At 33.3% G+C, this 15,723-nt stretch overlaps 1 protein-coding gene across 2 annotated transcripts in view; it reads right to left on the bottom strand.

The window, feature by feature from the left end:
- Positions 1-15,472, bottom strand: part of LOC116770824 (myosin heavy chain, non-muscle) — a 40,114-nt gene extending 24,642 nt beyond the window's left edge. The window contains exon 1 of one of the 2 annotated variants that reach the window (XM_061521095.1): positions 14,649-15,472. In XM_061521095.1, coding sequence (XP_061377079.1) covers positions 14,649-14,993 — 345 coding nt within the window. In that variant the 5' untranslated portion in view covers positions 14,994-15,472. The remainder of the gene's footprint in view (positions 1-14,648) is intronic. The other variant, XM_061521094.1, reaches the window with a different exon arrangement.
- Positions 15,473-15,723: the final 251 nt, after the last annotated feature.

Raw genomic sequence — 15,723 nt, 5'->3', positions numbered from 1 at the left:
ACACCTTAATAACTAGGTAATTTAAGTTAATTTCGATCCAATTTCATACAAATCTGTTTACTGTCATTATACAAAGTCTGATACTGAATTCTTCAATCTATTAAAATTAACAAAAAAAAAAACAGATTTTTTTCATATAAAGATATAAATTGATGTAGTTTTTCAGTGGTGAGGTAATCTATATGTGAGAGTTCGTCGACTCGTCACAGGATGTTAGGACCAACATCGCAGCTTCCCCTGATAAACATAACTATTGCACTATTGATAAAGATTTGAAGTATGTCTGTCGATAAAACAAACAACCGGACTGTACTATAAGAGGGATATTAGTTTGGAAAGTTTACGCCTACCCCCATGTTATGTTTAATATCTCTGTTACATGAACAATATTAATCGGTAACCATTAAATGCATCCTGCATATATTGAGATGTAATTGTCTGTTTGTCGCAACACGATCTCAGAATGCATGAGCTAGATAAGGTTTGACAACAAGTTCAGACGACGGAACAGCCAATATTCGACGTATTTCATCTCGATACATAGCTAAGTAGAAAAATTCGGAAGACTGTTATTATTTGTTGGAGTAAATCTTAAGAAGCGTCTTTAAGATTCCTACTAATGACTTTTCCAGACTCTCCATCTTAAAGCTGGCAGCGCTAACTGTCAAATGTTGTACTGTGTAAAAAATGACGTAAAAAAACGTAACTTTCCCAACGTAATATATTCGCTTGTAATACGCATAATTGTAAAAATTTTTGTTACTCAAGCATTTACTATTACAATTTGACATCCTGAATACATACTATAGTATATACACTTAATACCATGTATACGAAAATAATATTTTTCTTATGAATAATATCTTTAAATAGCAATCGAGACACAGCCCTTATCGTTATCAGTGTGCTGTTATCATTATATAAAAATATTTATTGATATCACAACAATCACGTTTAATGCGAATTCATGCACCTTGCATATTATGTATATAAATTTACCTCAATTATACATTTTTATTTCGTTTATATTTATCAACTTAGAGACTTAGTCTGCGAGGTCTATTTGTAGCAGGAAAGTAATATCTTCGGATATATGAATAATAATAATTTCCTTTCACACCTGTCCACCAACAGCCGCATTGCAGGTGACTCCAGGAAAGATCACAGATAACATACAACACAAGTGCTTCTTATTTATTTACAATACTATCTATCTATGGAACTGATTTTGATTTACTACAAATAAAAATTATTAAGATTAAGGGAGGTCCAAAAAAAAGCTGCGTATCATAATGAATAATATATCACAGCCAGTGATAGTTGAACTGCCATCAATATGAGGCGGAACAAACTAGGATTCCCGTCACCTACAATACAGACATGACACTACATAAAAAACAAACCAGCCACAGCCAGCCGCGCCTTAACATACCTCACACTATTTGTCTTAGATCGTTAGGAATGTTATACTGGAATTCAATTTGAAACAAAAATTTTAATTCACACTGAAATATATATTAATTAATAAGTATTTGGTGAATGTAACTAATATTACTGACCCCTATTTATGTTTTTTTTTTTTAGAAAAACCTTTAAATATATAGGAAAACTTATAAAAAAAAATAAGATGTTGAAAATTTGTTCTCATGTGATTTATTATTAAGAGTAACATGAGAAGATTTAACAAAACTGTACTACAAAAAAACATGACATCTATATATAGGTAAAGGAAATTTATCGTAAAACTATTAAGTGTTGCCACGGTTCAAATTTTAATGACTTACAAATAAATGAACATATTATAATTTAAACTAATTACTTCAACAACTCCTTCGATATCTTTATCACGAAAGTGTTTATAAATTAAAAGCCAATTTATATGTTTTCTATATACTATTAACACTTACAAATTGTACTCTGATGTTATTGTATACCCAAAAATAAATCCAGGATTAAAAAACATTACAAGCGCTTAATATCATTTAAACTCCTAGTAACTGAACCCCGATACAGGTTTGTGCTGTGAACTTCATACCGACAGTATGGATGTATACAATGAATTCATGTTACGTGAAACTTTTAAAATTTGCTTTGTTACGTTGTCAAGGCTAACACGTGATAGGTGTACGGAATTCGTATATTTTTTATACGAAACATCTGCGACCTTAATAATACAGTAACCCTACCACTTGTTAGCAACATCCAACTTAAAACAGACGGTTTTGAGTTTTTCACTAATAAAAATTAACTCATATGGCTGAAATACTGCAAACTGTCCGTGTGTAGTCCGACGATGCAGATTACTATTAAAGGTAGTGTTCATACGCCACGTCAGTGGTTATAGTCGTATCGAACCATCACACTTGTGATCATTTTATTACCAGGAACTGACCACACGCAGCGTTCTGATGAAATCCAAACGTATACGTTCACGCTATAAATGATCACAAAAAAAAATACAGTGAAATAAATCAAAAGATATAAATATTAATTGATCATGAGGAATTCTTTCACTGATTCATATGTTTATACCTCAAACGGAAAGTGCTAAGCTCTGACTCACACTACAACCTCCTCAAAAGCCTTTCACCTATCACGCATATTCAAAACGCTTCATATTTCGTTTAAACTAAAACAGACAAAAAATTCCAGCATTAATATTAAAGTAACAAAGACGTATCATTTTGAACTAAAACAGTCTGTTTACTCTCATTAAGTTATTATAATAGCTGACGAAATAAAACGCATGTGATGATATACATCAGCAGGACCCTGAGTCATGACAGACACACAGTTACGCACATTTCTCCAAAACAAAAACCAATATTGATTCATCGAAACCAGTGGTGAATAAAAACACTCTAAGAGCGATTCACAAGACTGAATCATAATGAAATATAAATGAGAAATAGATTTAACTGTTGACTCAAATCATTTAGGATTATTAATTCTATCTTTTGAATTATATCAGTAAAAAAACTTCTAATAATTATTATAGTTAGTAGCGAGATATATTTAGAGATATAGGATGTTGCAATTGATGACTTCTGCACAACAGACACTTGATTAAGTCTGATTAAATTTCGTGTCTTCATTGTAAAAATTTACGATACGGTACGATATCACTATATCACCCTTATTCATTTCCATATCCTTCTATTTCTCGCCCATTTGAATACTAATCTAAATTGAACGGAAATTTGTTATATACAAGCCTTTATGTATTCACAAGTAAATCATTGAGAAAAGAAGCACGGGTGATTAGGATAGTTCTTAAATGCTTCTCGATTGGGATGACGTCATTAATTCCAAATGAAAATCGGTTCATAACACAATGTACAATTCAATAATGGTCAGCCGTCACAAATATAATGAACGTACGTGATGTTCCTCTCAGAACATTAACCTTGAGATCCTTCGAATGTCATCGTAGTACTGTTAAAATTATACGTATCTCAATACAAAGACTGCTGTGTCACAAAATGTATGACTTATGTTTGGTAAAAATTCCGTAACTTGAATACTACTTTATATTCTATTTATTATATATTATAACGAAGATAACTGATATTGATGGATGTTTGTTTGAAGATGAATATAAAAAGCAATATACATATGTATATAATATAAATCGTGTGCGTTCATTGTCAGCGACGTGACAAGTCGTATAAATAATAAAAAGCGTTGAAAATTCTTTATTGCATTGAAATAACTGTCGATGTCTTTATGATATTATTTATAAGAAATACACACATTGAATCCTTAATACTTTTAATACGCAACCTTACAAGGGCACAATCAATTTCTTCAGGGTTGGCAGTTTGATTATAAAACGACTACTTATATAATGAATAACATCACGTACCACGTCCATAAACAAATAATGACCTCTAAGAAACAGATATACATTTCTATTCTATAATTAATAGTAGATATAATTATTACTTAAAATCATATACTTATAAATTCAGCGAATAGTTTTGAATCGGAAAACTAGACGTAGATATAATTCGAATGAAAAACTTAAAACAGTCCGTTTCCAGTCTGACGATTTAAACTAATAGTAGGTCTACAGAACGTGTTCGTTAAAAACGTTGAGAGGCCGTTACTGGTGAGTCATTACTGAACACGTCACTCGTTACTACCTCAGGTTAAATCCTGAAGCTATGCGCTCAACATACACACATATATAATATTATTTATAAATCTAAAGATGCTTCCAAAATTATTTTATTTTAATCTCATTAACTACATACTTAGCGTTTCGCGTTTCCCATTCCTTAGCCGTAACACAATATGCGTAGAACTAACGATAAACTGTTAACGTTCCGTTTGTTTTACGACTACGCAAAAATTGTACTAAGCACACTGATGTCAATATTATTATCTTTTTCGTCTTTCGTTTATGCGTTTGTTATCGCGATCTTACAGTAGCGAGCTAACTAAACAAATACATACAAACGATAACTCTGTTTTGGAGATTTTACATTATGGAACTGATATACAATCAAAAACTTCAAATAAAAACTAGGTAACTGTTATGGTTAAGTAATTTTACTCTCGGTTGTCATAAAATTAAATATATAGTATTTCAAACAAAATACTATATTAATTTTTAAATTAATTTAAATTATTATTTTTTTCCACTTCCACGTTAACTTAAGTAGCAATAAAGCAAATATAACAAAATATTCCAGTCTCCAGACGTTGCAATGTCAATTCCAGGTCCCGTAGATGATTCATTTAATGTATAGTATCTTAAAATTGTATTATAATTGTATATGTAATTAGAGCAAATTGATATCAATACTAAAACCAACGGGAAAAAAACATATTATTGTAATATAGACGGTGACCAAATAAGTATACCGATAACATCCCAAACGAATATTATTATAAACCTCCAATACTCCTTTAATAGTCGATATACATAATGTTTGCGTGTTATTCAATTAGTGTGATAACAGGCGGTCCAGGTCAGTGACCTCAGCGTGACCTTTGGTAAAACACAGACATACATACACATCTCACAAATAACATCTCCACTGAATCTATCACCTTTATTGAATTCGCTTAAATATAATTTTAAATTGGTGATTAAATTTATATTACTCGTTATATAAACTTATTGACATGTATCTATTGTATTGAGAACACGCAAATTTTCCTCATTCGAAACCTCAAACAAACTATATGATAAATTTTAGATATTATTCAGGCATAAGAATTTTGGTTTATATGTATTTAAATTTAGTATCGGATACAATATTTTGTATATTAAAGCGAAATTGAAATAAGCCTATATCCGAATAAAAGAGAGATGAAATAGATAATTGGATTTATGGATTGAGATTTTCCTTGCCAAACATTCGTTTAGAACAGCAATCTAGCGACGAAATCTGTCGAATCCACCGTCAAATCCTCGTTGGAGAATAAAATTAACTTTCTTGCGTTGAGATCGCCGTAAAAAACCTTCGGATGTACGATGTGTACGTCACCCGACATCCGGTACTGATACCGCCATATTGTCATACCAGCGGAGTCGGCCGAGCGACGACCTTCGAGCCCTGAAGTGAGGGGAGGGGGCGGAGCCCTGGACCGACTACTCCGAAAAACCGGTAACATCGACAACACAGAGTTGGGTTGAACTCACTACGTACATTGATAACAGCTCTTATGAAAACATTACAAAGTCATTATATTGCTTACGCTATACTAAAGACAGCTCACGATTTTCATTACATAAGATAGCAATTGAACCACGATATTAATATTCAGATTTATAGAAAATTGAGTTTTCGGGACAAAGGACTTTTTATACAGCCGAAATCCATACAAACAATGTCGAAGAAAAATTCTAGTATTAACATATAGACAGAACCTTACAGATATACATTGAAGTACTATCAACGTAATCTGTAATAGATTCCACCTGCACTAGAGATAATACAACATTATGCGTGGCAACATTAACTGAACTTGTATTAATCACATTCAACCGACTTTTGTATACGAGGTATTCAATACTGTATACTGTATACTGTAGTCGTGTATTTTTTCTGATACAATTAAGTTAATTTAATCCAGCATCTAAAATGTATTAAACAAGACGACCTTACAGCTGTGAACTAAATAGTTGGAGTAATTATATCAACAACACCCATTAGGTGTTAAAAAATGTGCAAATTACAACTCCCGAGATAGTTGAATGCAAATAAGGCTATGATACTCTTAATTACACCTTATACCTACTACTTTTATGTACGCTTAATTATATACATATATGTATATAAATATGACATTTTCATCTCGCCTGCCTGTGACCACGGATGTTGAAGAGTAATCGAAATATCAAAATGAAAAGCAATAAAAAGCTCGTAGTATACTAAATGTTTAATTTAGAATGTAACCACATAAATACTGTAAGACCATGTAATAAAAATATCCAAAAATGTTTATCAACCTTCGACCCGTTCCGATTCACTTGACCCGACGACAGCGACCGAGGGGGCGAGAGCGGTGCGAGCGTTTAACGGAACGCAGAATTAAAAAAAAAAAAAACAAAAATATACAACCGTAAATAAACTGCTTCAAGCTTAAAAAATATTTCAAAGTCCTATTGTAATTGTTATTCGTACAGTAATACTATTACAGTATTAATGAATCTTCGACACCAAACAAATCCGAGGCCTTTTAAGACCATACGGGGCCTTGATAGACCTTCCGAGTGTTACGAGGCCGCTTTCCTTTGAATATAAACGATGTATTATGTTAATGTCGGCGTTATCAACAGTGACGACTGTGAAAGGAAACCTTAATTATATCCTTATATATTATTCGATATTTATAATTAGTATAATAAAAGCTCAATAATACTAACTCATATATAATACAAGTGTTTAGTTTTGTCCATTACAGTGAGCTGTGATCCGGTCGGCCTTCGTGCGTCCGAGAGTATCTACAGATATATATGTCGGTTACATGTTAATAGATACATTTCTTATGCGGCGGGCATATCTAAGGAAACCACTACAGTACGTCTGGCTGGTTTGAATAACATCAGAGCATTTATATGTACATATAATTAATTGTAAATTATTACAGGAAGACTAGCCATCTTCACTGGCTACTACATATGGCTATTACTAAGGTATTCTCGATACAATATGTACAAGGAAAACGTAGTACTTTCGATCACATGCAGTAAATATATACTATATTAAAATATAATTTTATGAATAATCTATGACAATAGTAGATGTGTATCGAGGGCGATAGTGATGCAGATATAACACAATGCTGTGAATGAGATCAATAGAGATTACACAAGCAGGGTTATTGATTACATCATTATAACACAAACAATAAGTTATATATAAAATACTTATAACACGAATATATAAACATAATATTAATAGCTTATGCGAGCTACACTATATTTCTAAGAAATTGTCTCAACAAAAAAAATTAGATTGATTAGTCCAAAAGTAATTCGAAAAGCTACGATATCTGATGGATATTAAATTTTTATTTGAATATGTTTAATATTTTTTGTTACTCGATAGTTCTCAAAGTACACAAAAAACACTCACATAATTTATGTATCAATTCTCATGGTAACAATGTGTCGATAAAAGTTACTATTTATGTGACCTCATTCTTTTATTACAGAAGAAAAAACGTTTATTTACGCCAGCAGAAAAAACATGAAAATTAACAATAAAAAGACAAGTATTGACAAACTTAACACAAAGGGGAAGGAGAATATGTCAAAAGCTTTGTTCTTTAACATTAAAGCAACTTCGAGCGAGCCCCAAGCGAAGACACGATAGCTCAGTTTGGAAAGCAAGTGGATAACGTTATGACAGAGGTTTTAGATTCAAATCAAATTTTAATTATATATTTCGTATTAATAAATATTAAAACATTCTTATTACATGGGCTGTGTGCGGGAAGGTCCGGTATTATGTATTTTATAACGGCATTAATATAAAATGGCACAAGGGTCTGAACAGTTACGTCAGTAGCCTGTTCGACCAGATGGCATTAAAGCGACCCACATATCGAAGGCTCGCTCCGTTTAAGGTTCCACAGGGTTGCGCAATATACACGCAACAACTACGTACATGGCGGAATAATTTGCGATATCTTCAAATAAAATATAATAATATTATTAATTATAATTTCATCGTCCTTATTAATTTACATTTTATTAATATATTTTTTCATGAAATTGACCAAATTACTTTATAGTTAGTTATATGTACATGCATATAAAAGCTTTTGAATTTGCAACAAACAGCATGCGGATCAAGGTCGATGTGATTTTAACGAACCAGTCCGGAGACACGACCAGAAAGGTAAAACGAAATATCTGTCCGAATCCACCATCTGTACAGTTGTTTCCCAATCATGAGTTATGTTTCACAAAAAACTAAAAATACACATATTACGATAAACAAAATTCATTCTTACAACAATGCTGATTGCTACAAATGAATGACGACAATCGTGCGCATCTATTTGTTTATAGACGTGAGGTAGGCTGTACTTTTAATATGACATATGGTAGTTTAAAGACTTCCATGTAAGGTAACCACATGGAGGCTAGTCGGTGTGATGGATCGTCTGACAAACGAAACCTAACATGGAATAATAGCAACTTTCTATAACCGGCAATACTATACAAAACGATCCTGTAGACACATTCAAAAACGCATTGTGTTCCAAAAGGTAACGTCACCGATAATTTCAAAGCTTTGTCAATTGTCACGCGTATACTATAAAGCCTAGAAAACATAAAAAATAAATCCAGACAAATTGTCCTTTTCATACATACATATATAATTTTTGTTTACACTTTGTTATAATGATAGTTGGATGCAATCATCCACAATGTTACAAAGACGTAACGAGATGGCTCGTTTCAGACGCTATGAATAGTCTTAATTAAAACTCATAAACTAATTGCACGCCTCACTTCCTATTATTCGGGCTTCATTTTATGTAGAATTAAATATAATGAAAACCATTGAGATTACCTTAGTAAATAAGGTTGCTATATTCAGTTATCGGAAAGCAGTTAACATTATGAAATATATTAATTTATTTGTGTACCTACCTAGAGTAGAAATAAATACAGTATTAGGAATGAAATGGCATGCACAAAGGATAAGTTATATCTTGAAAGAGATCTCTGCCAGTTTGAGAGACTCAGAAAATTTGTCAGAATTGTATTTAATATAAACAAAGAGTTTGTACCACGAATGGTTCCAAATAATTCCTTTTGAATACAATAATATCTATAAAAAAATTGCCTATCGTTATCTTGGTTCAACTATAATTTAAGAAAACCTTTATCGATCTAATTAATCCTTTCATCTCATACATTTTTAATGCTCCCTAAAACTTCGTAGCAGCTTCGTACACTTATATCAATCTAGAAAATAGTACCGAAACATCTTTAACATGGGCATCGTTCACACTGGAGTTGTGGAATATAATGCTAATGTCGACGGTTTATTTAATTGTAAGCACTAATTATAATATAATTTTAAATACTGTGTTGAAATAACTCGAAGCAGTTCCTTAAATTCGTGGCGTTTTCTTTTAAACTCATGTTATATTTTAACCAGCGCCTATAACAACAAAACATACATAGTCTTAGGTGATCGCTTTTGAAGAAACTGTCAATTGTATGACAGTTGTCTGTCAGCTGTTGACACTGATCGCGCTAAATGAATATAATAATAAGAATATATCGTAAAATTGTGACTTAAGTCGAGACTGTTAAAATTTTCTTCATTCGAAAGTCAATCCCGGATCTTGTCTCCTCCATTCTACATGACACTGGCAGAATATACTGTGCAGTGTGCACGTCTTTGCACGTCTGAAGGCCATATTATAAAAAAATATATATCGTAATTATTAAGGGACGTTATGCAATATTTAAGTTAATTAATAGCATTGGTCGTAATCAAAGATCATGATAAAGCTTGTAGACATCCGCGACTAGCATCAAACATTACATACAAAATATAATCCCTTCCCCTGGTCGGAACAGTATCTTCGATGAGACTGGTCAGGCTGTCGGGTAGTTTAAAATATATATAAGATCATTCTCATCTCGTCTGGCCGTGATCACGGCTGCTGCAAAATAACCGAAACGTCGGGAGTATGTAGTTTTGAAATAATCAAAAAACGCGTTAAAAATATAAAGAGTCGATTGTAAGCATTCATGTTAGATGAGAAGTGAGTATCCTTTTAAATACATTAAATCCAGCAGCAATGTATTTCGCATCAATTCATATAAAGGAATCGCTCGCATCCTTACAATATTTTTATTGGTCGACAGATTTAACGAGCGATGGCTGTTATTAATGACTTTAAACCAGAAGTAACTGATCTGAAAGAATAAAATTATATACAAAGATTTGGAGATCGTAAGATAATATGGATGGAAATACCAAAATTAATTAATGTTTTAATAAAAATATGAAATAATATTTTTTGGTAAAAGAGATATTTCTCGAAACAAATCCTAATTTACATATACTTCAAGTTTAAAGACACGTCGGTGGAGCTTATTTTGTTTGTTGGGCTTCTTGAACGCTACTCGGTTCATACTAAAACTAACATACAAAAACGTATCGGCAAAATAGTTATCAAATGTGATTATAATTATATTCGATGAAGATAAGGTAACAGTAACAAAAACAAGACCTGATGGCACAGAGAATGACATCCACTTAATTCTATGGAAAGCCAATGAAAATTGAAACTTTATATTATATAGCATGTATTTTTTCTATACTTTTAACCTACAATTTACTTCCCAGTTAAAGTTTGAAAATACTTATACTAATGCTTTTAGTTTTAACGAGCCCGCAGGTAATAACCTTTTACATTTTCATAGCTAATAACTGTCGTTAGAACCATTTGCCATCAATCAGATAGGTATGGTTATGTTGAAGGTCGTTGACGGGCTTTTAGCAAATTTGCAGGAACGGGAAACGGAAGGCACGCCGTCTAGACGGTATTAACATGGCGAAAACCATAAAATAAGTTACTATACGAGTCACAAGTTATAACATAGTAGATAAACTGTCCGAATATAAGTTTTCAATGTTATAATTCAGTGGTGTAGTTAACACATGACGTGAATATATCAGGAACGTGTCGGTACGATAGTAAATCCGCTAGAAACATTTGGTTACATCACACCGGTACACGGGATTAGATCAGCATACCCGAAATAATTACAAAACTGACGCACAACAAACAATATGTCTTACCAGATAACGTAATGATTTTAAATACACATTATATTTCGATATATCAAATAATATGAACACATTATGTATATGTAATGGGCATACTATACCCATGGATAGCTTAAACTGACGCATTGAAACAACTGCAGCCCGCACTGCGGGAAAAAGTATAGTGAAACATCGATAGGACTGTCTAGGAACAAAATATAAACAATACTAGCTTTATATTGTGTGACTGTGTATACGATTCAAATAGATAGATATATAGTTATACATTATGATAGTTTTCATAAAGAATATAATAAATAATCAGGCATTAACCAATGAGTGTATCAAATAATGGTGGAAGTAGCTTTGTCCCTCGAAAAATGTCATACATCCATACATCGGACATGTCTGTAAATACAAACAATGTATTCGCGTCTGAAAGTTTCAGCGGAGCCGCCACCGCCCCGTCTACGACCCGCGGGAGGCTCGGCCCAGACTGGGAAGGGTGCTCTTAGAGGACGACAAAAACTCACAGCAAACACGTTTTTATTCCGACATATATTAGGACCAAAACTCTTTATAGTTTTTTACGCAATCAACACTCGCATCTAACGTACGCGTGCAAATTAAATTGCGGCCGGAGATTATTTATGTATATCATGTATCAGCCTATAAAACTACATCACTGTGGTCGCATCTATATATATGTAATAATTAATAATTAATATTCAATTTATATCTAGGCTTCTGTTATCAATGCGTCCGTGTGTTATCAGTTAAGTCGATGACGTCACCGTCGAATGCATCCAGCTTGTCACAGAGCGCGCCTCGAGATGCCGCGTCTATTTTAGATCGCCAGCATCGTGCTTGACTTACAATGAGTTTGAAAATTAACTCTAATGATAACCGTTTACTTGACCACAATACTATATTACATTACAATTCGTATATAAACAATATATAAATACCTCATCCCATTTTTAACATATTAAAAATATTATATGGAACGTGAACTAGATTTTAAACGGATTTTTCTAATTGTAACATTTACATTGCGTGTGTGCATCTTTTCAGGGACAAGTAAACATCAAAATTATAATCGTAAAAAAATAATTACGTTACAATAATGTAACTAAGAATAAAGACATTGGTTTTCTCATTTCTACTTAGACGAAAGTAAATCCATTATATAGACAAATGTGACGTGAAATTACTCTGCAGCAGAAAGTACCAGGGCGACAGTACGTTTGTGGAGGTTAAACGCAGCGCATATATTCGCGTGGGCCGGCCCCCGGAGCCCCAGGAGCGCCCTCCCCCCTCCACTCCGACGGGGTCGACGAACGCCGCGGCCGATTCGGCCGAAGGCGCGCCTCACCTTGACATTCATCTCGAGCACGCTTTGACCAAACACTTTAAATTAACCCGTGAATATGCTAACATATACATATATAGAAAGCTTCACATGAATATATAAATACTGCAAATAATACTATCCGTCCGTCTGAGACATCGCGACTGTAACAGCGATATTTCCAACCATATAACTTTCGTAAACGAAAAATAATTACGAGAACCAGTTTACGCAAACATTTGTTTAGCGTTTATCGTCTTCGATTATTTAGTGCCCATGCAGATGATAATTTGAATGCAATGCTGCATGACATCATCACGCGCTGTAAAGACCTGTGCAAGTTTTGCTCGTCGGCGGACATTTGGCACAAAGTCCGTAAAGACAGCGGCGTAAATTCATTTTCCCAATGTCAGCGGTCACTAACCCTCGAAACACACGAATAAAGCAAATAATAATATTGATATACGATATTAAGTTTATTAGAATTCTTATCAGATAAAGTTTTTTCGGATATAAAGATTTTTTTCGAATACACAACGTTTTTGTCTGATGTATACTAGAATTTAGTGAGAGAAAACGCTATCTACTCGACGTACTTGGATATAAAAAAAATATAAAAAAATTTAAAACCGTATTTCACGGCATTATCGTTAACAAGATATATTATGCCACCAAAACCTAAAGGTCATTTGCATAACTATCACACCAATTAGTTGTTATCTTTCACAACGGTTAATGACCTTAAGAAAAATTTCCCAAAACACTAATTACAAATACTAGTACCGAGTGACAAGAGAATAATTTTTTGTTTATCAAGTCTCCGGCGCCACACTATAGCGCTGTTTAATCAGACCGACTCAATGGAGCGTAAAATCCGTTAATTTGAATGACAAAGGTTGTTCGCTATTCATTCGCGATGGAGGTACGAGCGAGCGTTACGATTGTTCCCGACACGGAACATCGAAACACTGTTTGTATACTTCACGTATTATCATATCATATCCAAAAAAAAAAAAAAGAAAATTCGACGTGACAAAAAAACTTATACAGCCAATCGTTATAAAAAGAGGTTCAATAAATTCATTTATACAATTATTATGTACACATATAAAAAAGTATAATCTTAATTGTAAATTTCATAAAGATATATAGGATACATCTATAGCAACACTGTAAATAAAACTTTTTGTTAAAAATTCTCTATATTATAAGTGAATTGTATTATATCAGAAAGGAAAACGCTGAAAGTGCATAAATTTACGCAAACATGTTTGGTAATCTGGGTCATTAAATTATAAAGCGGCCATATTATTTAAATTTAATATTTGTGGCTATAATAACTTTGTTGCTACTGGCTTTAATATATGAACAATATAATTATTACACACATTTCTTGGTACTAAATGACAATTACTTTTCCTATTAGATAAGAATTTGAAGTGAAACATACGAACAGGATATTTTAAGGAATATTTAAGTAATCAATGCAACAAAATACTTGAATTAATATAAAAATATAATACTTCTATGATTTACACCATGCAAATTTTTAATGGCATTTAGAATGGATGAATCCTAATTAAATAATTAAAATGAAATGTATCTTGTATCAATGATATTCCTTTGTTAGATTGAGTTTAAGTTGAGCCATAATGAGTTTACATAAACAATAGCTAACACCAAAAATGTTTGTCCAAGCATGACCTCACCACAGTGATTCAGCCTAACCTCAACACACTTACCAGGAATGTGAAAATGTTTTACCATATATGGTGAGATATTTTAAAGTAATTAGTGACACAAACAACTTGATACACTTAGAACTGGTATCAGTTTTGTAGATGTTAGAATATTGTTTGAATTTAACATTTGTTTCTGAATTATATGTATTTATTGTCTCATGCCTGAAGTATAAGAAAGTGTATGAAACTTTTATAACTTACACTTGACCTGTCATGTCCTCAAGCTTTGGACACTTGAAAGGAGTAATGGATTGGATACCTATAGTTTGGTGTTAGTGAATCATAGATACTTACATATATCAATCCGGAGTAGTATCTGTCTTTGATGTTGTGAAGAACGGAGGCTTCATTTAAGCAGGTGAGCTCAGCCATGTCCTCGACTTTGTCGAACTTGGGCGGGTTCATCTTCTGGATGTCGTCGATGGGCACCAACATCCGCTTCCCGGACTCCGCGATCTCCACTTCCACTTCATCCCTCCGCTCGCCCTTGATGCCAGCGGCCACGAAGCCATGAGTCTCATGGGGCACCCACACTAGTCTCTTCTGAGTCCATTCGGCCTGCGTCGCGGGGTCGTTGAAACTGTTCCGATCGACCGACAGGTACCGGAGCTCCGGGTCGTTCCTATCCATATCCACCATCGCGCCGAATCACGCGCGACCCTTGCGATACCCTAACACCGGCACTGAATACCACATTAAACGGTCCCACAGACCGACACTACACAACACGTTGTTGGAAACCACCGAAATGCTCGTCTTACCCGGTAGCACGACACGTACGAAATGACGATTTGGACTGACACGAGTGACAGCAACGGTTACAAGTAGGAGGGATGGACCGGTCGACGCCCGAATTCACCTTCTGTTCGAAATATTATACGAGCTTTTCGTTGTACAATTGGACGGTAACTACGAGTAACTAATTCAAACTGTCCTTAACATACACTTAACTTTTATTTAAACTTGTAACTAAAGTACGTGTTCAGTAAAAACAATGGTCACATTTCACAAACCACTCCAAATAAGTGAGAATTGAGATTTTATTTCTTTCTCCAATATGTCAAGGTGTGAAGAGACTAAATTCTAAAATTCTGACTAAAACCGTTAAATATATCACAGGGATTGGCTTTTACTTCTGAAGTACGATTCGAACACAGTCTAACGTCCAATAGGAAAAAAATATTTTATCTGTAAAACGTGCTATTTGTAATAGAAAACACATTTCAGAAATGGGCACGTTCAGTGATATTAAAATGATGTTTAACTTTTAAGTTTCATTATTTCACAGTTATATCAAATTAATTACTTGATACGTAAAGAAACAAAAGATGATTAATTTTGGATATTAGTATTTTATCTGTTAAAAGTT

The sequence above is a fragment of the Danaus plexippus genome, chromosome 8 (assembly GCF_018135715.1).
Source record: "Danaus plexippus chromosome 8, MEX_DaPlex, whole genome shotgun sequence".
In the NCBI taxonomy this organism is placed as follows: Eukaryota; Metazoa; Arthropoda; class Insecta; order Lepidoptera; family Nymphalidae; genus Danaus; species Danaus plexippus.
This window is presented reverse-complemented; position numbering and strand designations above follow the sequence as displayed.